General features: G+C 39.8%; 1 protein-coding gene across 8 annotated transcripts in view; it reads right to left on the reverse strand.

Moving 5' to 3' along the window:
* The window catches only part of KIF1B (kinesin family member 1B), a 147,470-nt gene that overhangs the window by 85,156 nt on the left and 38,898 nt on the right, over window positions 1-23,416 (reverse strand). For 2 of the 8 annotated variants that reach the window (XM_074933981.1, XM_074933988.1), the window contains 12 exons: window positions 20,100-20,279; window positions 16,583-16,648; window positions 13,565-13,743; window positions 12,804-12,915; window positions 11,596-11,673; window positions 10,745-10,810; window positions 9,859-9,876; window positions 6,337-6,412; window positions 5,940-6,018; window positions 5,211-5,353; window positions 3,656-3,697; window positions 1,045-1,256 (listed from right to left, as the gene is read on the reverse strand). In XM_074933981.1, coding sequence (XP_074790082.1) covers window positions 1,045-1,256; window positions 3,656-3,697; window positions 5,211-5,353; window positions 5,940-6,018; window positions 6,337-6,412; window positions 9,859-9,876; window positions 10,745-10,810; window positions 11,596-11,673; window positions 12,804-12,915; window positions 13,565-13,743; window positions 16,583-16,648; window positions 20,100-20,279 — 1,251 coding nt within the window. The remainder of the gene's footprint in view (window positions 1-1,044; window positions 1,257-3,655; window positions 3,698-5,210; window positions 5,354-5,939; window positions 6,019-6,336; window positions 6,413-9,858; window positions 9,877-10,744; window positions 10,811-11,595; window positions 11,674-12,803; window positions 12,916-13,564; window positions 13,744-16,582; window positions 16,649-20,099; window positions 20,280-23,416) is intronic. The other 6 variants (XM_074933986.1, XM_074933989.1, XM_074933984.1 and 3 more) reach the window with 5 other exon arrangements.

The raw sequence follows: 23,416 nt of genomic DNA on the forward strand, positions 1-23,416 counted from the left end.
TCCAGAAAAGCTAGTCTGCCCAAATCCCACAGGGAAGCAAAAATAAAGGTATCCACAAGTTTAATTCTGTTTCCATTTGTTTTTGGCTCTAAAACCCCTCAATACTTGTAGTCATTAAGTTGTCAAATTGTGTTGCCCTTCCCAGTGGTGTTTTACAAGGAGAAGTTGCCTTGAATATTGATGGGAAAGGAAAAAAAGACTTTTCCCTGGCAGCCTCACTCAGATTTCAAACCACCTTATGAGTGTTTTTTTTTAATCTGGTGTATAGACGTCATTCAGTGACTGGGTGTCAGGGGACTGCAGAGACAGCGCCATTATCTCCATGGCAACAGCAGGTTTCTAATGGAAGGAGGATGTGCATGTATTCCAGCCCATCCAAACCCCCTCCCACCAGGCAGTGTCTCATGGAAAAGACATGAGAATGCAGCACTCACATTCAACATAGCCAGCTTCCCCCACTCACCCACCCATGAGGGCTTGGAGCTTTGGTAAAAATGAAAGAAACCCTTCACTGTAATGCACTTTTGATACTGTTCAATTCACACACATTTAGGACAAGGCTTCTATTGTCTGGATAAGGCAAGCTATTCTGTGTGCTTCACATTTTAATCTGTGGGGGTAGGGTGAAGACAACAGTGACAGGGTTATGCTGTTCTTTTTTTAGTTTGGGTACATTTAGGTTTTTTTTAAAAGCTCATTGCATTGGCCGGTTCAGGGAGATGCTGAACAGGTCTCCCAAAACTCCCCTTGGCTACTCTGCTATTCAGTCCTCTGCTGTTACCACATAAGATTGTCAGCAAGTGTGCACTTGGATTATACAATTTGTTCTTGCCAAGTTTATTTCATTGTGGCTAAAGGCAAAATCAAGCCCAGATCTTCATGAATGAAAAGCTTATACATGAACCCACTCCCCAACTTGTCCAACCCAGCTGCACTTTCTGGGGTGCAAGGTCAGAAATAGAAAGGCACAGGTTATGTTTTCATAGGAAGACAGCTTCCCAGGCAGCCAAAATTACATTCTGCTCAGTCTGCAATGGTACATACCTTCAAACGTTCAATGGCTTCCTCTCCTCCAGGTGTAGACATGATCCTCTCCTGTATACTGGACACAGATGTTAAGCCCACCTGACTACTGAGAGAGCAGGAAGATGGAGATGCACTGAGGGACCCCATGGAGGCTGTGGAAAAATTGCCAGGGCGTTGATTCTCGGAGGCTAGCAAGTACCTATGTTTATTGTTCTGAAAATCTTTCAGATCTGGGAGACAGACAGAAGGGAAGGCAGAAAGGAAGAGACAAGGAGCAGAGAAAAGGGAAAAAGGAAGACAGGAAGGAAACACTAGTGTAAGAGGAAAGCATTTAAGCTGCAACACGGACAAGATTAATAGTTTTAGATGGCAGTTCTGAAACAAATCCTTTAAAACAAATATCCCTGAGATATAAAAAGTTCCATTCAGTCCTTGAGAACTGTAAACAAGGACTCAAGTGTAAACTAATGTCACCAGTAAACTCCTGCCAAAACAAAGTCAAACAGTCAACAAGACACTGTAAACCAGAAGGATCCCCCTGATCTAGGTAACAGCTGTGCCCTGCCCTATTCCTATGATACCTTCAGCCTTCTAACACAACTGGGCATTGTCACAGTGATGAGCAATGTGGGGCTGAAGGCTGGGAACAGAGATGGCCAGTTATCAGGAAGTGTACTACTGGGCCAAAAAGTCTAAGCCGCTAAATTCAATCAAACTCATACCTAAGGAATCTGAAAGGAAAACAGTAATAAAAATCATGATTTGCTGAATCAGTCTCCAAAAGGTAATACTCCTGCTGAGATGCTACACAGAGCACACGAGTAACTATAACTGCCTGTAGATCAAGTTCCCTAATGACAGGGTGCTATAACCACCTATCCAGTCCTTGACAGGGTGAGTGATAGGAGCATGGGCTCATGTTTATACCATCACGTGTCATAACCTGTTGTGGAAAAAAGAATCCACAATATATAATAGGTTACCCTTCTGCTCAGATACCTGTGCAAATGGCTTGAAGAGGTGGCACTTTTAAGTCTCTTGATCAGGACTTAGAATGAACACAGGGAAGCATTTCAAGAGATGCCTGGAGTTTGAGGCAGCTCTATAGACTAAATACTGAAAACCCAGGAGGCCTGAAGATGTCCATGAAAGCGGAAAATACAGGTCATCTGTGTACCTTTCCTTCCATTAAAAGTTATCCAGAGACCTTCTACTCTGATCTGAATCCACTCCAAATACAGCTCACAAAAACCTTCACTCATGTGTCAAAAACTGGTAACATGCAGATGTTAGACAATTAAGTAGCTCAGGCCTCACTGAGCCCCCTCACTCCTTCTCTCTTCCCACCCAGAACAATCCTGCCGACATAAACCTTCTGTCCTATTTCACACCAATTTAGCCTGTAGTTAGTAGTTGCTTCAACTCAGTTTGAAAACCGCCATCTGCAGATATAGGAAGCGGAAAAATACAGAAGAGGGAGAGCCGCCAGGTAGAGGCAAGCGGGTAGGACAGAGCAGGAAGGATGGGGTCTTGAAAGGCCAGTGGGCACATGCACTCCCAAGGGACAAAGGAGGTAGCATTTGCAATCACTTTGGCTGTTGCAGAGTCCATACAGAACCTATCCCTCAACATCATGCACATTTTTCTGGGTGATGCTGCAGCTGCTCACGGAGATGATAGATTTTTAGGCAACAAGCTTTAAGCAGCACCAAAAAAGAAAGGCCAGGCTGAGTCTTTACACCACCAGTATCTGAGTTCAGGAAATTTCAGACAGATCTCTTCCATTCAGTATTGTTTTGGGGTGAGCCAGGGCTTTTGAAAAGGGCATAGGCAAGGTCCAAAACAAAAAGTCTGCTTGAGACTTGCATCCCCCATTCACAGAAGCAAGACATTTCTCTGAAGGTGGATTATAAAGGAAGTACATTCCCTTTCACAGAAATAGTTGGTGAGGTCAGAAAGAAAAGTGCTGTTTTACTGAATGTTATTCTCTGAGCCTACTAGCTAATCCTTATCAGTTTCCTCACATTAAGATTCCTTCCTCCAGAGGAAAACAAATCTCTGTTCTAGACAGCAGCTATACTGATACCAAAGACAAATAAGAGTTCAAACAAAGAGATTGCTATCAGCACAAAGCACCCAAACACCACACATGTGCAGAGGCTATCAAAGAAACATTCCCTTGGAGGAAATTGTTATGGTTTCATTTTACTTTAGTTTAAATAATAAATTCTCAAAATATAAAATATTAAAACACATTCTGGGTAAGAAAATATGTCCAGGGGGAAGGGAACTGGTTTAACTTATGAACTTGAAAAAAATATTCTAAAAGTTCAAATCAGAACCATTATTTGTAACAAAAAAAACAGGTTGACGTATTTCCATCCTCAGTCTCCCCAAAACAAGGAAGCAATAGACATATTAAAGAGTGGTTTCAACTTTGTGCTTTTACCAAAGGATGGCTCAGTAAGGAAGATGGAGATTCATTTCATTTTCAGGAAATATTAGATTCTGCAATAACTGCTCTGTCTGGGATTTCCCTGTGAGGAATGCTGGCATGCAAAGCTCAATTAAAAGCTGGCCCAGCAGAAGCAGATTAGCAAGTAGAGCTATAGAACCACACAATACACACATTTGCCTCCACTTCCAGAGTAATCATCTCCCATTGGATCAACTGAAGGGAAGCAAGAGGGAAATACAAGGAGGATCAAACTTCAGGATCAACAGTGACACAGGAAGGGAAGAGAATACTTGGCATTTGAAAAAACAAAAACAGTTTTTAATTTCACATCAAAATTTTTGTATTGATTTGTTCCAATCCAGCAGAAAGTCCTGTTTTTGAACCTAAAACAAAGACCGCATCAAATGTGAACACTTCTGAATTTGAGCTGAGTTTTTTTTCTTAATCCATTCTCTTGAACAAATAACGACAGAAGATACATACAAGTTACACACTTCGCATTGCCTGTGATTAAATCCGGGTCTTCCCTTCACAGGAAAATAAGCACCGAAAGTCAGATAAACAAATGCAACATTCACTCTTTAAATACATTTTCCTAGAGATTTTTCTACTATGAACTAAAGGAAAACCAGTTTGCCAGAAAAATTAACACTCATCTTAAAGGCAGCTCCTGTAAAAGGAATTAAGTCACAGCCCAAATTCTCGAAGAATTTAGCATGGAAGATTTTAACTTGTTTTCTGTGTTGGAGGTGAAGGTCAGAAAAACAGCTGCTACTCTGAAACCTGTCTTTTGTCTTAGTATCCGGAGACGTAGTATTAGCATTGGCAAAGCTGGGTAATGACAGCACATAATGTGCAAGCTCCCACCATACAGTTCTTCCAACATTCCTCAAAATTTTGCCCTTCAACAAGCTATTATTCCAATTGCAGAGCAAATTATGTTATGGTTGTGCCATTTGGGCAATTGTCTTACAGCAGTTAACTATCATCCTCCTTGGGACTAAACAGTATCTGAACTAAAGGTAACAAGACAGGAGTTATTCTTAAAAAAAAAAAGGGATAGGGCAGAGGTTCTCAAACTGGAGGTTGCAAGGTTATTACATGGGGGGCGGGAGGGGTCACAAGCTGCCACCCTCCACCCCAACGCTTTGCCTCCAGCATGTTAAAAAGTGTTTTTAATGTATGGGGGGGGGGGGTCACACTCAGAGGCTTGCTGTGTGAAAGGGGTCACCAGTACAAAAAAGTCTGAGAACCCCTGGGATACGGCATGGTTTCTGTCCCCCTTACGAAGTTTTTTTCCCTTTGTCACAGCTACCATCCTTTTCACAGAGGATGGGCCAATGTCTTTCAGAGCCCACCCAAGGCTGCTCCTTAATCAGGAAGGGTCATCACCACTGATTAGTGCAAAAGGGATTTCACAACCCCATCTCTTCAGCATCCTCAAGCTTTTCTTTGCAAGCAAGAGACAGAGGAGCAGAGTTTGAATCTGATGTAGCAGTAACATAAAAAGGTGCTAGGACTTGTTATTTACAGAAGGGGATAGAGATGACTCACCAAAGCAACGTGAAAAATTAAATTAAATTGTGAAGTACTGAAATTTAATGGCTACACCCTCTTCCCACACAAGCCCAGCTTTCTCTAGCTCCAGGGCCTTGGTAATTTGTTTATTTCCTGCAGCAGAGCACAGCCCCATGATGGAAAGGCCTGGACTGCTTAATCCACTTACTATCAATAATATCTCCTAGCCCTTGGGCACGCAGGAGATCCTTGAGCCTCGTCACCTCCTCCTTCAGCTCACGCACCAGCTTGGCATTGGGGTCCTCGTTGATAACAGCATTGCATTTGATCTGCTTTGCACGATCTGCATATCTGGAAGCAGCCAAAAGACATACGTGTTTGGTTTTACATGGGACATATGCATCAACTCTCTACAGTCCTATACGAGGCCCTGCCTTTATTTCAGACTCCAATATACTGAATCAAGCAGCTCTACCTCAGAAGTGTGTAGAGTAAGGAGCAGGGGCCACACTGAAAGATTTTAAGCTTCAGCTACTCCTTAGACTCCACTGAAGTTTTAGGTACTCAAATACCTTTGAAAAAAATCAGGCCTAGGACTTACCAGTGAAGCCATTTTAAACTGGGTTCTCTTCACGCATAAGATTATTTCTCTTTTGCACCATTAGACAGAAATTTCATCCTCATCTATAAGTACAGGTAACTTGGAACTGGTCAAACTGAACTTACCTGATTAAGTGAAGCAACTACACCCTTTCCTCTTGTTCACACGCCACAGGATTGGGGTTCACTTTAGAATGATGGATTTTACAGTACACAGCGTAGTCCCCTGGAATGCTCTCAGTTTTGCCTAATGCATATTTCACAATAGGAAGGATGTGCACCTAGATACCTTAGCTGAAAGCCAAACATTTCCACTTCAGATGAGAGGCTAAAGTACCTTAAAGTGCTCAACGTTTCATCATAGTTGATATCTGCCGGACTCAGAGCAGCAACCATGGCAGTTCTGGAGTTTCCACCTATAATGCACAAGCAAGGTCCTAAATGAAGCTGCACTGGCACCTTGTAATAAGTATATTCTTGAGTGTCAGTATTTCCCAGCCTAAACAATATCCATATTACAGAGTGTTCAACAAAATTACACAAAGCAATAATTACACAAAGAGTAAACCCAGGGTAAATGAAACAGCTGTAACAATAATAGTATGACTTAAAAACAGATACTTCCATATTTAATACCCATATCATACAATGGATTGAGGCAGAAAATGGTATGAAACACATGAAAATGGAGGGAAAAATTCCCCTGAATATTGGCATAGTCAGAATAGTCATACCTAGATTTTCCCGAAGTAGCCACGTTAACACAGAATCCCTGTATGGAATAAAGTCTGTCTTCTTCTTTTTTTTACTCTACAAAAAAGATGACACACTTATTACTGAGTAGTAGTATCTGGAAAATGAAAAATTGAGTTTAGGCAAAAGGTAGAAATCATAACTGAACAGATCTCTTAGACGCTTTAATCTTTCAAGGAGATGGAAAAGTATATGCAGTTTATTGTAGAAAGCTGAATGCAATGAGAACAAGGTTGGAAGAAGAAGTGGAACTTAATCTGTCACAGGCTGCAAATTGCTGATTAGACTAAGAATCTGGGGTGATCATGTCAATGTCTGGCAGCAGTTGAAGGGGGCTGCTATGCACACAAGAGAATCAGAGCACACATCAGAAGAGAAAATTATTAAGATGCTGGACAACAGGGCTGGTAAAGCCATACATCAGATTCCATACACAATATTACAGGAGGGATACTGTACTGACCTTTGCAAAAAGGTATATAAACAGACTATGAAGATGATAAAGGAACTTTAGGGTCAGAGAAAGGAGAGGTTAGGGAAATGTAATTAGAAGAGTAGCTCAAGAGGGAAAATGAGAAATGAAAGATCTATAAACTCTAAAGGGATAGAAGACAGAGGATGCTACATAGGGTGACCAGATGTCCCAATGTTATCAGGACCATCCAGATGTTAGGGGCTTTGCCTTATATACACAAGTACACCTCCACCCCCCCTACCACCCACAAAAAAAGCGTGTCTTGATTTTTCACATTTGCTATCTGGTCATCCTAACGCTAAGAGCCAAACAAAGGACTAGAAAATTAAACACTACCAACAGCATCATCATAAACTGAATCACAAACAACTGTAAATGTAGTTCCTCCATTTCCTTACTTTTGATATTTCTGCCCAACTACTTTACTTTCTCCGATTTTTATTTGAGCATAAGCTTTCGTGAGCTACAGCTCTTTTCATCAGATGCATGCAGTGGAAAATACAGTGGGGAGATTTTATATACACAGAGAACATGAAACAATGGGTGTTACCATACACACCGTAACTAGAGTGATCAGGTATTGGTGCCACAAGTACTCCTTTTCTTTTTGCGGATACAGACTAACAGCTGCTACTCTGAAACCTGTCAAGTAAGGTGAGCTATTACCAGCAGGAGAGGGAAAAAAACCTTTTGTAGTGATAATCAAGGTGGGCCATTTCCAGCAGTTGACAAGAGCATCTGAGGAACAGTAGGGAGGGAAAACAAACATGGGGAAATAGTTTTACTTTGTGTAATGACACATCCACTCCCAGTCTTTATTCAAACCTAAATAAACGGTGTCCAGTTTGCAAATTAATGTCAATTCAGCAGTCTCTCGTTGGAGTCTGTTTTTGAAGTTTTTTTGTTGAAGAATTGCCATTTGTAGGTCTGTAATCGAGTGACCAGAGAGATTGAAGTGTTCTCTGACTGGTTTTTGAATGTTATAATTCTGATGGACACAAATCAGATGTCAAGAATATATCTGTGTATATAAAATCTCCCCACTGTATTTTCCACTGCATGCATCCGATGAAGTGAGCTGTAGCTCACAAAATCTTATGCTCAAATATACTTGTTAGTCTCTAAGGTGCCACAAGTACTCCTTTTCTTTTGGCGGATACAGACTAACACGGCTGCTACTCTGAAATCTCTCTGGTTTTGTTATTTCCTTCATTCATAAATTGCAATATAAGTGCTTTGGCTGCATTATCCCTCCTCCACCAGAGATAGAGCAGACCACAAATAGTGATCCATCTAGGCAGTGTTTTCAAATGCTACTTTTTAAAATCAAATTTGAAGTACAATCAGAAACTAACTGGAAAGCATAAGATAAATATTTATATAAATGGACAGGTGAAGGAACCGAACAGGATAAACAGCCCTGCTTCCACACAGAAACATTACTGACTTTTAGATCATTAAAAAAAAATCCCACGTAACCTGTACTTGGACACAGAACTAAAGTTTCCTTTGGATGTTAAATGCCATTGCAATTAACACTCCATGAGCCAGGATAAATATTTTATTTGTTGCAATTTTAAACTCTCCTGACAGTCTCACAGTGGGAATGGAAAGGATAATGAGCCCACATGGTCTTACTCAGAATACTCCTTAAAGGAAGGGTTATTATACAGTGGTTAAATTCTCCAGCACTAGTATCAGGATTTTTAAATTTAGATAATAATAAATCTTAATACACAAGGAAAAGGCTCTCAAGCTAAAACTCACTTTCTCTTTCAGGTTATAGGGCTTTATGCTTTCTGGAAAGCCAGAGAAGCAATTTGGAAAAGACAGGGCTGGAGGGACACAGGTAGAAGGACATTTAATAAGCGAGTCAGGAAAACACAAAGATTATTAGGAAATGTGAGGATAAGGGAGAGGTCAAAAAGGACAGTAAGACTGAGCCAATGAAATTAGAAACAAAGGGTGTTTTGTTTTATTGTCCGATTTTTAAGTAGCCTTGTACCTGGCTACAGATTAGCAGGATTTGGGGACTATTCAAACAAAAAACACAAGCTCACAATGCAGACAGCTCCCCAAGTCTTCAAGCATTCTGTCAATCAAAATCTTCATAAAAAGGTTATAAGAAGGATTCCTTTGTGGGCAAGCAACAGACTTCCCTACAAATTCCACTGTAAATATTTTCCATCCCCACCCTTCTTAGCTCCCCAACTTGATTTTGATATATGAGCATCAATTAGGGGTCATCCATGAAAGAGCTCTGCAGAACAGGGTACTTTGTCATCTGCTGACATGTGCAAGAGAGCAGGGAGGGAGATTAGCATATATACAACTAATTGCAAGTACTGCCAAAAGTTTACTTCTACAAGACACTAATACAAGATTTGATTGTGCAATAGTAGTTTTGACTAGATGTTATGTGAAAGTCACCTTACTAACACTCAAAAGGTAATGATTACTGCACAAAAAAAGTGAGTACCAGCCTTATAAAAATTCTTTTTCCCCTACTTGCCTCAGGTGAGTAACCTTTTGATGGACAAGAAAAAAAAGAGTAAAAACTGCATATCACGGCTTGTAAATTTTCCATGGCAATTTTATAAGGTTAGCATAAACAGCAACTTGTGAGGCATCCTTTGGTGTGAAGGAAAGAAGTATCGGAGACCACATGTAGTGAGCAAAGACATTAAGATATTAAGTATTCCTAAGAAAAATGTCACCCACAAATCAGGAGCAGGGATGTGCTATAAAATTTTACTTATTCTTAAACATTCATTACACCTGCATTTTTCTCTTTCTTCCCCAACCCTAAAAAAATATTTTTATTTTGAGTTTTAGTACTGATATTCCTCATTACTTCATGGTCACGCCAATAAGCCTCTTCACTAAGTAAAGTTCAGTCTACAACTCAAATCAATTTGTCTTGAAAGCTCTTGACAGATCCCTGCTCTTGGTTTCCTAGGTGAAGCACATCTGGCTTTATATCAGTCTACTAGGACTTAACATTCATGGTTACTCAGCCCCACCATACCTTATTGGTGCAGTTATCCTAAAGTTGAAAGCATTAAAAGGAAGAGGAAGGAAGAACACAAGATGAGTGTCTGAACAAGACAGAATAGACCATTCAAACTGTTATGCTGGAGGATATGCATTGAATATTGCTTTTCTGAAGAACCAAATGAATGAGAATTGAATCTCCCAGAAAACATTTAAATTAATTAGAAAGCACTTAAGACCAAACAGAGCGTCCCAAAGGTTAAATCTTCTGTAACTTAAGTGCACAGCAGCAGGTTTTCCCAACATGCTGTTCCATTGCAACTGCAATGGAAGAAGTAAAAAGAAAACATTTTTATGCTATATTGTGATTATCTGTTTAGATTATACGATACTTTCCTGCAGTTTAGACATCAGGATAAAAATTTCAGTTTTACAGTAGAATAACCCAGAGACCAAATGACTGCATACGACCCCTTATCATTCAAATCAAGGAAACTCTCAACAGGATGTATAAAGTTGTTTTTAATTTTTTAAAAAAAATAAAATAAATTCACAAAATTCAGTATGTAAACCATGTACTCTGTTTGCTTTACTTCTTACAAATTTTATGCAAAAGCCTACAAACATTTGTACTTCAAGGTTTCTTCCCGGCTAAGTAAATCAATGCTCCTGTCTTACTGTGAGCAAGTCCTGCACCAGAACCTATGAGATTAATAGATATTAACAACCTTGCATGTAACTATCAAAAAAAATAAAAATAAAATAAAAAAGGCTCAGCTAGGCCAAATACTGAGGTTAGCAAAGTAGATGGAAGGGCCTTGCTGGACTATAGGGTCTCTTGCAGTTCCAGATTACCACCAAGCACTGAAAGGTTTGTAAAGATGACAACTTCCTCTAGATAGATGCAATACTGTACTTACCACCTCTGCCAAGGCTGAAATTACTTTGCCCAGTGTTGTGAGAGACTTGTTGATATTCGCTCCTTCCTGGAAAGACAATCATTTGATGTGGTGATTCACACTACTCAAACAGGAACTCTGGTCCAGACTAAAAGGAGCTGGAGATCATGGCAGGTGTTATTGTGAAAGTAGATGTCTTAGATTCACAATAAAGTTACTTTTACTGTGACCACACTGCCATGATTATCTGGGGCTTAACACACATTTCTCACACAGGTACCTCCACTAATTTTATCACTATCTAAAGCTTGACCAAAACATGGGTTATCAGTGTAAAACAAGCTACTTCATGAAGAAATAACCCTTACACCCATCATATAAAAATCACACATACTAGTGAAGGCAAAGTTAGATATTTTAAAATATCAGAATTAAAACCAAACCCACAAGCATTTTCATGCAGTGTGTTATGTTTTTCTTTTAAGTATCCCAATATGAGAATAATCACACAACTGAATAAACAGTCTCTGAAAATAGGGGGCCTCTTTGGTTCTTGACAGCATATCGAAGAGATCTCATTTTCACACAATAGCTAATGTGTTCAAGAACAAAGGACTACTGTGACATACCCATTACACCAGCCATAGAAAGACTAAGCAAAAATCAAATTCTTACTATTCCACAGCATCATTGATCAACGGGGCTGAAGTTCTGGATATTTGATGGGACTGAATTTTTTATATTTTTATTTTAGTTATTTTCTCCTCTGTTCATTACTTAATAAGCAGAAGAGCATCCTCAGACATCAGACTGATAATACACCATTTCTCCTTCCTCCCCCATACAACAGTGGCCCAAGGCAATCCCACTACCTTCAATCGAGTCCCTTTGGCACCAGTTGAGTCTGCTCTCTCACTCCCAGCTAGATCCACAAGGCTAATCTTGCTGACCTAAAGAGGGAACACAGCAATAGTCAGAACTAATTCTGGTGGAATTAGAGCAAAGAGAAAAATAATTCTGATGCCACATGATTCATGAAGCAATCTACTGTCCAAAATCACTATAGCCTGCTACAGATTCTACAGCTGTACTGTTTTCATTGGCAATCAATTTCAGAGAAACAAAGTTGTTTCTGCATTAGTATAAATACATTCTGTTTTAAAGTGCAGCTACACTCTGAAAAATAACTAAAAGAAAGAATATTGTTTCTTAAGCACTTAAGGACTTCCAGAGCAAACTGAGTCAAAAGATAATTTAACTGCTAGTGCTGCAAATAACCTAGGATCTAGAAAGAAAAAAGGCATGCTATGTTTTATCCATATTTGTATATGGTCAATCAGTAATAAAGAACTGGGACAACTGCAGAATAGAATGCAGGTCACTATCTCATAACCCTGAAGAGCCAAAACAATTCAGGAGAGACAGCTTGGGTTTTATGAGCACAGGCAACAGACCTGACCCAAAATACACACTGGGAACAGATATGGGAAGATGGTTCATTTTTTATATAGTCACTTTTGCATACAGAGCCTCCTTGCTCTTCCACTACCCAAACGAACAGGCCAAACATCTCCACTCATACACAATGTACTTCCTTTTAACATGCAAATTCCACCTATTTTGTTTTGCCTGAGTATCACTGCATCTCTACTAAAGCAGGCCTATGCCTGAGAGAGACTGCAGAGGATAGTTAATGAGGCAGTAATTAGTTGGGCCCTGCCAAGCAGAAACACTGAAGCTTCTGTATACAAGCAGGAGGAAATTTTACTTCCCAGCTCATTCCATCTTTCCTCTTGCTTGGTCTACTTTCCTTCCCCCTCCCCACCCCGCCACCTCTATATCTTTGCCATTCCTGCTTCCCACATCTCAGCCACTACTTCAAACACAGTTTAGGAACAGCGCCCAGCAAAAAACCGTAATACAAGTGCTCTGACAGGGTTAATATGGCATATAAGCAAATTCCCCCCCCCCCCCCCACTGAGAGTACATCAGGATGAGAGAACTCCTACTTCCACCCCCAGTAAAATGAGATAATTGAAAGCAGAATTAAGGTGATGGTCAGTTTTCCTCACTCCTCTACCTTCTCCGTGCAAAGGTCAGTTTCTGTGTCATGTCTCTTCTGAGTAAAGACAATCGTAAACACAGCGTGAGAGCGGCTACTCGTTTCATTCATGTTTGTAGCTGCCACGGTCCTAAAAAATAAAGTCAGACATTCATTTTTTTAAATGATCAGTAGGCTCCATGCTGCAACTAGTTCTCAACAGTTTATACCGAGTACTGTCAATCTACACAATTACCTGTGCTTCCCTAATGCTACCCCCACTCCTCCCTCTGTACCAGTTACATCCCTCCCTCCAGTTACATCACCCTTCCTTTCCTCACAGCCTGCTATCTGGATTAACCAACCAGAGTATGGCTGACAGGCCAATTTTCTTGTTCCTCACCTTTTGGGTGGCTAGAAGTAGATTTTATTTTAACTGATTTATCACTGTATTTCTGTATACAGAGAAAGCTAGAATTAAAAGCCATGTTACCAGAAGGAACTGCAACTACTAGTGTATTTTACCACAAGCTACTGCAAGCATAAGACATCAATAAAATGACTTGTGAAACCATTTCATAATACAAATTACTGTTTACCTCTAAATTGCATTAATGCACCAAAGTGTATTTTCACACCAGGTTTAATTCTTTTAGCAATTTTTAAAGCAAGTTCTAGCTCCACATATGACAAGAGCTAGAGGGGACTCCAAAACTGGCACTATATGTCATGGTGCCAGATGTGGAGCAAGAACCCTCCCCCCGAACTGGTACTGAGTGCACATCCACATCATAACCAACCTGGCTTTGTTCCCAGCATCCATGAGGTCTGCAATGTCTGTATAAGAGGTGACTGCTAACTTGGACAGGTCCTCCACATAGGGTCCGAGCAGAGGGTGCTCTCGCACTCGCAAGTTCCCCTTGTTCTTCGGGTTCAATAAGTCTCTGACTCTCTCACAATAAATCTCCATGTAACTGACCTGTGAATAGATTTGCATGGATAATTTACAGGTCTTGAAGGCCTCATTTTCTGTTGAGAGAAGCACTGCAGAATTTTAGAGCACCACCATTAGGAAGGAGTCCTTCAGTTAAAAGGTGCATCCACAATTGTGATATGTGGCAGCTTGACACACTCATGGGGAGGTGGTGAGAGCAAGCCCACATTAGGTCTACAATGTAAGCTTCACACTCTCTATCCACAGCAGTTTCTCTCCTCAACTTTTTCCTTTGACTTTCCTTCACACAACCACACCCAATCTGGTTGGTCCAAACTAATATCTGTGCTGCGGATCTTACTTTCCAGAAATTGTGCCACCTAATTAAAATCCACTACTTTTGTAGGTTCCATGATGAAATGGAGAGTTAGTAAAATATCTTTGAGATACAGCAGAATATGGAGCTTAATGTTCAATCATGTTTGTTAACTGGAGGGGAGGGAAAGCAATTTGCTTTCAGGGAACCTCCCTTCTGGACCCAGAACAAAAAGTTTAAATTAATATTCCTTTTCACTGAGCAGCCACTTTTGGCTCTCTGGTATTTATAGCAACACACTCTGCAGGTCAGATAATCCCAAAACTCCAATGCAGCTAACAATGCTAACCATAATTACATGTCAGACCTGCATACTAACTCCAGCACAATTACAAAGCTAAAATTCTTTTTAAGGCATAAATTTTAATTGGCATGTTTCTCAGGGCACCAAGCTTATCCCATGTTAACAGATACTTAGTGACTTCAACATCCAAGATATTAACTGAAACAGTAAATTATTCACTTTCATTCGGTGGGAAGAATTCAGATGGAAGCAACAGTTTTAGAAATACTAAAAGGAACCCAAAATATCTAAACCAGGACAAAAAACACAGACAAAAGAACTTAAAATATCAAGTGGGTCACTGTTGCACAAGTAAACGTTTATTTTAACGTTTACAGAATAATTTCTGTAACCCAGTTCTAGCCTTTCCCCCACCCAGTTTGTCCCATGTCCACTCTCAGAGCCTTCCATCACAATGAAGATAATTTTTCTGGCTTCCTTGCACAGCTCTCTGGACTCATCATCCACTCTTGCATCAAATAGTGTAAACAGTTTGAAAGTATGTTGCTCTTTCCTTTCACAAGTATTAAGCATGCTGTCCCAGTGACATTCCCACCCTCTGATTAAGCTCAAGTTCCAAAATGACCCAATGCCTTAAAACCTATTAAGCTGACCAACCTTCCTGACTGTAAATCAGTAACCTTTTCACAGCTCTAGAGTTCACTAAAAACTAATAATTGGAGTCATCTGCTTACTTAAAATAAATGGATACAAAACCAAGACAATTAAGTTGGATTTGATTTCTTTATTCCAGTGCTTGCAGCACATTATTCTGTTTTATGTTAACTGGTCCATTAAGATCAGTGCAAATATTTTTCCTTTTAGAGTTTTTACATTTTTCCCAATTGCATACTCTGACCCCAAATGAGAAAGATAGGTTGAGAAAGTTACTAAAAAGGATTTCAGGAAGCTATATGAAAAGACGAGACCTGAAGAAGAGCACTGTATGAGCTCAAAAGCTTGTCTATCTTAGCAACAGAAGTTGGTCCAAAAAAATATATTACCCTAGCCCACCTTGCTTCTGAAAAGAAGAGGGCATTCCAAACATTCTGGACCAAGTCAGATGAAGACAGTCATCTCAAAGTTCTGATACTTTCAACCAAATTCCTTGTGCAAACAGGTTCTAAATTATTTTTATGAGTAACAATCTGTAACTGACTTTTTTGAACTGACTATCTTAACATGGGGTCTGCTCTGAAAACTAACTAAAAATGGATTTGAGTTCCACAAATGTGGTCTCAATGACTAGCTGTTAAATTTGTTTAGTTTACACATTTAAAAGATCATTTTACTAAATGCCCTGCAATCTCACTCTGGGAGCTGAGACTCAAACTGCACTCTGATTTACCCCATCACCACCTGTCTGAAAAGATTCTGCAGTCAGAACTTGGTTACAAAAAACTTGTGTGACTCAGAAGAGAATCCAGCTGATTATCTCTTAACTGTGCTGACTTGGGGACTAACAGGAATACACTTATTTGTCTGGAAAGTGAGCAATTATATCTAAACACACAGAGCAGATCTGCCAACCAAAGTGCTATTTTTACAGTCCACATTTTAATCCTTTGCCAACTACGAACGTACAGATCTTCCTGCACATTCACTTGGCTAGTAGCCTGGAAATTGCCTTTGTTCTAGGACTTAACACAGAGGGCTAGTTTGGTCAGTTGGGGCTCAGTCTATAACATTTTCTTCCTGTCATTTTCCCCCCTAGTTTATATTCTGCATCAACTGTGTCCCCATTCCACTTATGGAAGAGAATGGCACCCCCCAAGTAGCAGGCTAACAGAAGATTCCTGCGTAAGATTGCAACATCAGATATTCTAAACTAGGCCTACATTTAAATAATAACTGAAATAATGACTAAAGGCAATTAAGAGAGAAAACACTGAATAGGTTTCCCAACCAACAGTGGTAAAATGTTTGCAAGTTCATTAAGGTTTTTCAGGCACAGAATCCAAGAAAGCAGCTATAAGGCTAGCTTTTATAATTCACACCTTTTACTCACCACCCAAAGAGTTCAGGGAAGGTGCGTTAACATTCATACAGACTAGTTTACCTTAGAAAGGCTTTGTTCATACATTTGTGTCAGGTGAGAAAGGGGAAGAGTTGAGTGTTCATGAACATATGAAGTAGAAAACAATACCAACAATGTAGCAGTTTCTTCAGATCAGCAGCCTCATACCCACTAATAGGAACGTGCCTCAGTCCACCAGTGTACTCACCTCCACAGAATAGGACATCTCCTCATTACTGTTGTCATTGATTTGCTCAAACAGTTCTTCACACAGCTAGAGAGAGATTAAGCCTGAGTCAGACAGCAGTCATGAGTGAGCAATGACAAATAGACTGTGACTCAATCTGTTCTCCTTCTACCCTTCCCATCTCCAAAAGCCACTTTCATGACAACCACCGAACAGTGTCCAGTAAAAATGCAGTTAAACCCCATCCCCAATCACTAGTATTCAATCCTTTTGTTTTTCTCTCATCAACTATTCCTCAGTTTAACATTAATTTGCAATACAAAAACAGAACTACTTAACATAAGAAACAGAAAGACAAGGTCGGTAAGACAAGAGGTAATATCTTCTATTAGTCTATTGGACCAACTTCTGTTGGTGAAAAACGAACTTTTGAGCTTACACAGAGGTTTTCTTTGGGTCTGGGAAAGGTGTTCTGTGTCAGAACTAAATAAAAGATGGAAGAGATAAGTAGTTAACATGTGGCAAGAGATCTTTCAGGGTCAAGTGGATGGGATCTCTGTTGAGTAGGAGTTATAATTGTTGAATGATGCCCCATAAGGGTTCCATTATGGGGTAGTAGATGACAACTAGGGGTCATCCCCCCACCCCCATTGAAGCAGGTTCTCTCCTGCAACTGCAGAGGTGTTAACTGCCCACTTCACCTTGAATGGGTCTTTTGCAACATGTGTTAACTCTAACTGTTCCACTTTGTATTTAGCAAAAAGAAAAAGGAGTACTTGTGACACCTTAGAGACTAACCAATTTATTTAGTCTAAGGTGCCACAAGTACTCCTTTTCTTTTTGCGAATACAGACTAACACGGCTGTTACTCTGAAACCTTTGTATTTAGCAGTGACACTGAGAACCTTTCCCAGACTGAAGAAAAAGCTCTGAAATTCATCTTTTTCGATCAACAGAAGTTGGTCCAGTAGTATTACCTCACCCACCTTGTCTCTCAAAATCTTGGGATCAACACAGCTACAGCACCACAATACAAAAATGACAGTCTAACAATTGAAATAAGAAAAACATTATAAATTCCAGAGAATGAGATGATTAAAAATATGAAATGCTCTCCCATTTGGCTATATATGGTTATTTTTAGGAGAATAATCCTCAGAGTCCATTGGTTTGACAAAGTTCCAGGAATCAGATTTGAGGCAACTAGTAGACGCTTAAAATCAGCTAGTAACTTCATATGTAGGATGCTGAAGCTACCCAGACAGACTCTATAGGAGAGATTCTGCTGTGTTTGAGGCTTGTATTTTGCTTACTTAAAATTAAGATAACAAATGAAGCTACCAATAGTGGAGCAGCATATGTTATAGCTGGAAATGCATTAGAAGAATTGGGACTGCATGGGGGGAAAGCATGGGTATGGAAAAGGATAGAGGATAGAAGTAGGCCTCACAGGCGTCAGTACCTAAACAAGTCGTTGCACGCAAGATATGCGGCAGTGTGGACAGAGTTACCAGGAGATTTTAGGAGCACACACTCTGAACAGTTAAGTCAGTGCATGGTTTTAAGAGATCACTATTTTAGACCTTCACATAGATGTGTCAGAGGTTGGCTGGTAGGGGAATCTAGTGAACATGAGAAAGTGGAAGATGACAGACTACATGTGTGCATGGAGGACAATTTTGCTCCCCCGTGTATTTTTTTGTGCAGGGAAGGCAGAGGAACCAGTGAGTATATTTCATACAGAAATAATGCTTTCCCTTCTATGTAGTTAATTGGTTTTATTCTTCTGTGGTATAATCTCTCAACAAGATGCAACTGGAGGGAGGGGAGGAGAGGGTCGTAAGAACCTAAAGTAGATAACAGGAGCAATATTCTGGTTAGCTAGTTTTTAACATGGCTTTTGATTTGTATAACCTTATGGAGCTAGAAAGATGAATGCAGCATCCCCAAATTCACAGTGGAAAAAGCAAATGAAGAAACATCAAGTTGCTGTGTAAAGGCTTTGGACCCATTTCAGGTGTTATGCTCAAAAAGGTGTTAAATTCACAGAAGAAAAACAAGGTGTTAGATGTATGAACAACATTCCTTATTAACTATGCTCTGCACACATCTATGAGTAACGGTTCCCAAGCATGTGGTTGACATTTACATCTAACCTATGTGCCGCCACTGCTCGTGGCAACAGAACACTTGTTAGGCATTTGACTGCACAGGTTTGAGCCATTAGCAGAGAGCAATACTTTCCGTTGTCCATTTCATACCTGGGGCATAGAGCCAGTAACTCCTGCTGCTGATCCTATAGCAGAACGATGACAGACTATTCAGCAAATTTATTTATTGAGGCTGAAACCCAGTCTCCACTTTCCACTTTAATGGAAAAACTCCTTCCAAAACATGCACACAACATATCAGTAATGCCAGGACAACATGACAGAGGAGAAGCGGTGTGGCAAAAGCACCATGCAGCCAACAGCTACATCATCTTGAACATTAGACACACCTGGTACAGCCTTAATGAAATATTATCAGCCATGAATTTCCAAGAGCATTCTTTCAGGCTCTATGTTGTCATGGACTAAAACTTGTCTCAAAATAAATGCTTTTTTGGGGATAGGGTTAATTTAGTGTGTTTATACAAATCAGTATCTCAACATTCCTACCTATTTTATTTCTCACTTGGTAATCTATATGTAAATATATACACACACACCGCTAAGACAATGAGACATTCATTTCCCACGGTGGAAAGACAAGACAGATTCTCCAGACCCCTGTCTCTATTGAGAGTTTCATCAGTGACACCACCTCTTGGATTCTTACTGAATAAGTATTCCTGTACTGTCCTGTCAACAATCAGGGCAAAAGCCAGGAAACTCAGTGGAATCAGACATTTATATTACTTTACGGAGTTATTTTTGTTTTAGGAAGAATTACAAAGGGCAGATAGTGCACTAAGTATTTTGTTCTTGGTTTTAAATTCTGTAGAACTATTCTCTTTGGAATAATTTCTCTACTACATGTATTTTCTACTACATGCATCCGATGAAGTGAGCTGTAGCTCACAAAAGCTTATGCTCAAATAAATTTGTTAGTCTAAGGTGCCACAAGTACTCCTTTTCTTTCTACTTCTCCTAAATCTGAGTCACTCATTCTTACATTTCTTTTTAATTGCCTGAGGTAGAGGTTAAACATGAAAGAAGTTATATATCCTCTGAACAATCTACACTCAAGATATAAGCCCCATTTATTCTACAGAAACAGCTAAGTTTAAACAGTTGAGAAGTATGTTTGCAACCAAGCTGTGCTGTATCATGTTGGTTTCTTCCAAGTATGGACAGAAAACATGATTTTAGAGTCATGTTAGACAGCCGTGGTAGCCTATGTCAAGTCTGACTGCACCAGATCCAAGGTTGATGCTTTCCCTCCTGAAAAGGGAGATTTGGTTCTTTGTGAACCATTACTGCAAGGTAACAAATCATACATTAGCAAACATTTAAATATGTTTTGTGAAGTAAATACCCAGCCTGGGCTTTGTTACCTGTGGGATGATGCCTGCCTGGCTTTCCTCCTGTTTGCCCATCATGGTATAGGATTTCCCAGCTCCAGTCTGCCCATAGGCGAAGATACACACATTGTAGCCCTCAAAGGCATGTAACAGCATCTCCTTCCCAATATCATTGTACACACGGTTTTGAGATGCAAAGCAGGGATCTTCAGGCTGCAAAGATGAAAAGAGAATAAGTGCTGCCCTCTACTCCCACCCCAGAGGTCTAAATTCAGAAAGGTATTAAGAGTTATTCCACACTTAAAGAAACCTTGTGGCTCAACCCCCAGTGGAAGGTAATGTTGGTGCTTCTCTTACAGACCGGTTTTCCAAAGACAGTACCTGTTGAAGCAGAATGAAAACAACTATTTTAGGCAATGTCAATCTGTTGGTGGGGAAGCAATCTATTACCATTGCTGATACTGCTGAAGAAGTTTTGTGCAAAACTTTGTGCAGTATTTTGAGTGTATAAGAAAGGAGAACAAGCACAGAGTTAAAAAGAGGATCAAAGTGAACAAAGAAGAGATGGGGCAGAAAATCTCAGATGGGTTAAGGCTGGACAGGGACCTAGGGGGAAAAAACCCAGCATTTTTTTTGGGGGGGGAGGCGTGAAAATTGTATTTGACTTCCAGTTACCACTCAAGACATGAAAATGAATTAACCTGTTTTGCATCTGTCAGATTCCATTTTCTAAATCCCAATCTAGATTTATAATTACAGTACAACTTAACAAAATTTGTATTAATGACTACAAACCCACTGTGAATTGATACACATTTCCAAGTTAGCAAGTAGGTGAACAATGCACGAGTCAGGACAATGTATCAAAACGATTTCATTTTGGCAACGATAGTTTAGTATTGATAACACTTAACTATCTGATGTATATTTTGCCTCTCTAGGCATTTGTATTGTGCTTATCTAAAATTCAGCATGATGTAAAACAATGAAGCCCTACTAACACAAGAACTTACTACAGTCTCATCTATTACTAAAGCTTTGCAGAGAAGGGAGACCACTGTTTGTGTGTGCACAAATTAGCAAATTTTTACACTATTTTAAAAGGTCTTAGAATTTCTAAAATATAAGTGTGTGGCATTAATGTACTTGGGAGGGAAAATATCAAGAGCTCTCCTTGAGAGTCAAGTGGAAGCATGAACAATCTTGTTCCTGTTAAATCAATGTGAGAAGTTGGATTTTCGTTTATTTTACTGAATGACAGAAAGCAAATATAGCCTCAAAATCCTTATGCTGAATATGGAGATCCCAGTCATGACCACTAAAAATAATCAAGACTTCTTTCAATCTAAGGCCTCTTTCACAGCATCAGCTGATAGAGCATTTTCCAGTCCAAGCAATAGTGGAGCAGATCAATTCCAAAGTTATTTGCTCTGCCAACTCCTCTATGGAAAACATTCAGGGGATTTTTAATAAATTGACTAAACTGGAAACCAACGTAGAGACACTGTGGAAAAGTACAGCACCTGGACAACAGGATTAAATTCTCTGAAACCATGATGCTGGACAAAGAGGGGCTAATGACAAAACTAGCAGAGGGCAGTATGGTTACAGACCATCAAATCAAGATCGCAAAATAAAGGAGTTGTTCCCCCTCTCAGGCCTGTTTTCTTCTCTGGAAAGTACGATGCCAAAAGGCCTGAATCCAAGGGTAAAAGATTTGACTTTGAAAAAAGCCTACTACACTCCTACAACAGGAAGCCAACAAAAGGCCCTAGAGAGGAAGCACCATCATAACTGTCTGATCAGAAGGATCAAGATAGAGTTTTGCTTGCTTAATGTACTATAAAAAGTGCAATTTAAATGGGGTCAAACTGGTGTATTACCCAGATTGGAGTGCAACCTCAGAGGCTATTCTAAGACTTTCTGAACAAAGAACTGAATCCTCCATTTTGTAGCTGGTGAAGTTCTGTCACTTGCAATGAGAAATCATTGTATTTTGGGATCAGACATCAGCATCCAATTACTTGACTCTACCCAAGACAATGCACGAGGCAAGGTCTAGGACACAAAAAGACGACTAACAGAATTCACTGTGTATATTAACATCCCCTTTTGTTGACTGCTCCCCTTCTCCCTTGGCCAGCCGGAGAAGCCCTTGTTCAATTATTTGGCAACTGTTTTCTTTACGCAACATATTATACATCACAAGTGAGACTAAGTGTTTTCTGCTGCATCAATTAGAAAAGATTACATTGATGATGTAAAATCAGAACACTTTTCGTAGAAATATACTTTTAGTGATTACTCAAATATTCTCTCTCCCCTCATAGCAGTGGGCACTGACAGCATTTGTTTGTTTTTTTGAAGAATGGTCATGATGTAATAGTGCCGGTTGATTTTAATGTTAGACTGCAACTTTTATAATAGCAAGTTCTTCTTGAAGATGTGCATGACCTAAAATGACAGCAAAAGCTGTGGATATAAAAGTCATGTTTTCATCTATTAGGGTTTAGTCTATATAGTGCTCATGGTGTTTTTGCCTCTCTGCTTGATCTATGTAATATAATTGTATGGTTTCTTCACAACTGCTTTATTCAGTAAGAAGTTTCATTAAAAGCTCTGTGGATATAAGTTTAAGCTTTGGTCAAGAACACATTATCTGAGGGTGTCAACCAGTGCAGAAAATGTCAAATTCCCTTCCCATCAGCCAGACTAAATACTGATGTTTAGCTGATGAGAGAGAAAAAAGGATAATCTCCTTCTCCACCTTTCAAGAAAACAGGGGAGGGGACCTAATGCATAATTGTAGAGCTCTGCTATAAAACAATCACTGGAAGTCAACAAGACTTCAGATCTAGCTCTCTGGAGACGTGGGGCAGAATGCTTAGAGGACAAAAATGTATTGCTTTTACAGTTACAGGAAATATGGATCACTACTCTGCTTTTTCCTGGTAAGCCAGTGGAATCCAGCTCACTTCTCCCCACCCCCACCGTGCCGCAGATTCTCCCCTCCCCCCAAGTCTTCACTTTTTCCAACACAAATTAGAACTGATGAAGTGAGCTATAGCTCACGAAAGCTTATGCTTAAATAATTGGTTAGTCTCTAAGGTGCCACAAGTCCTTCTTTTCTTTTTCCAAATACAAACTAACATGGCTGCTACTCTAGAACTGCAAAGTTAATTTTGTGGCTCAAATTCCACTCTGCAGGTGCTTGAACACACACATTTTTCTATGTCTTTCCCCTCCTTCCTCTTTCAAACACACACCCAGACTATGTTCTCAGACCCTCAGACCTTACTCGTTCACATTCCCAGGATGGAAAAAAACTAGAACATAGAGACAGAGCTCTG

This window comes from Natator depressus, chromosome 18 (assembly GCF_965152275.1).
Source record: "Natator depressus isolate rNatDep1 chromosome 18, rNatDep2.hap1, whole genome shotgun sequence".
NCBI lineage: Eukaryota > Metazoa > Chordata > Testudines > Cheloniidae > Natator > Natator depressus.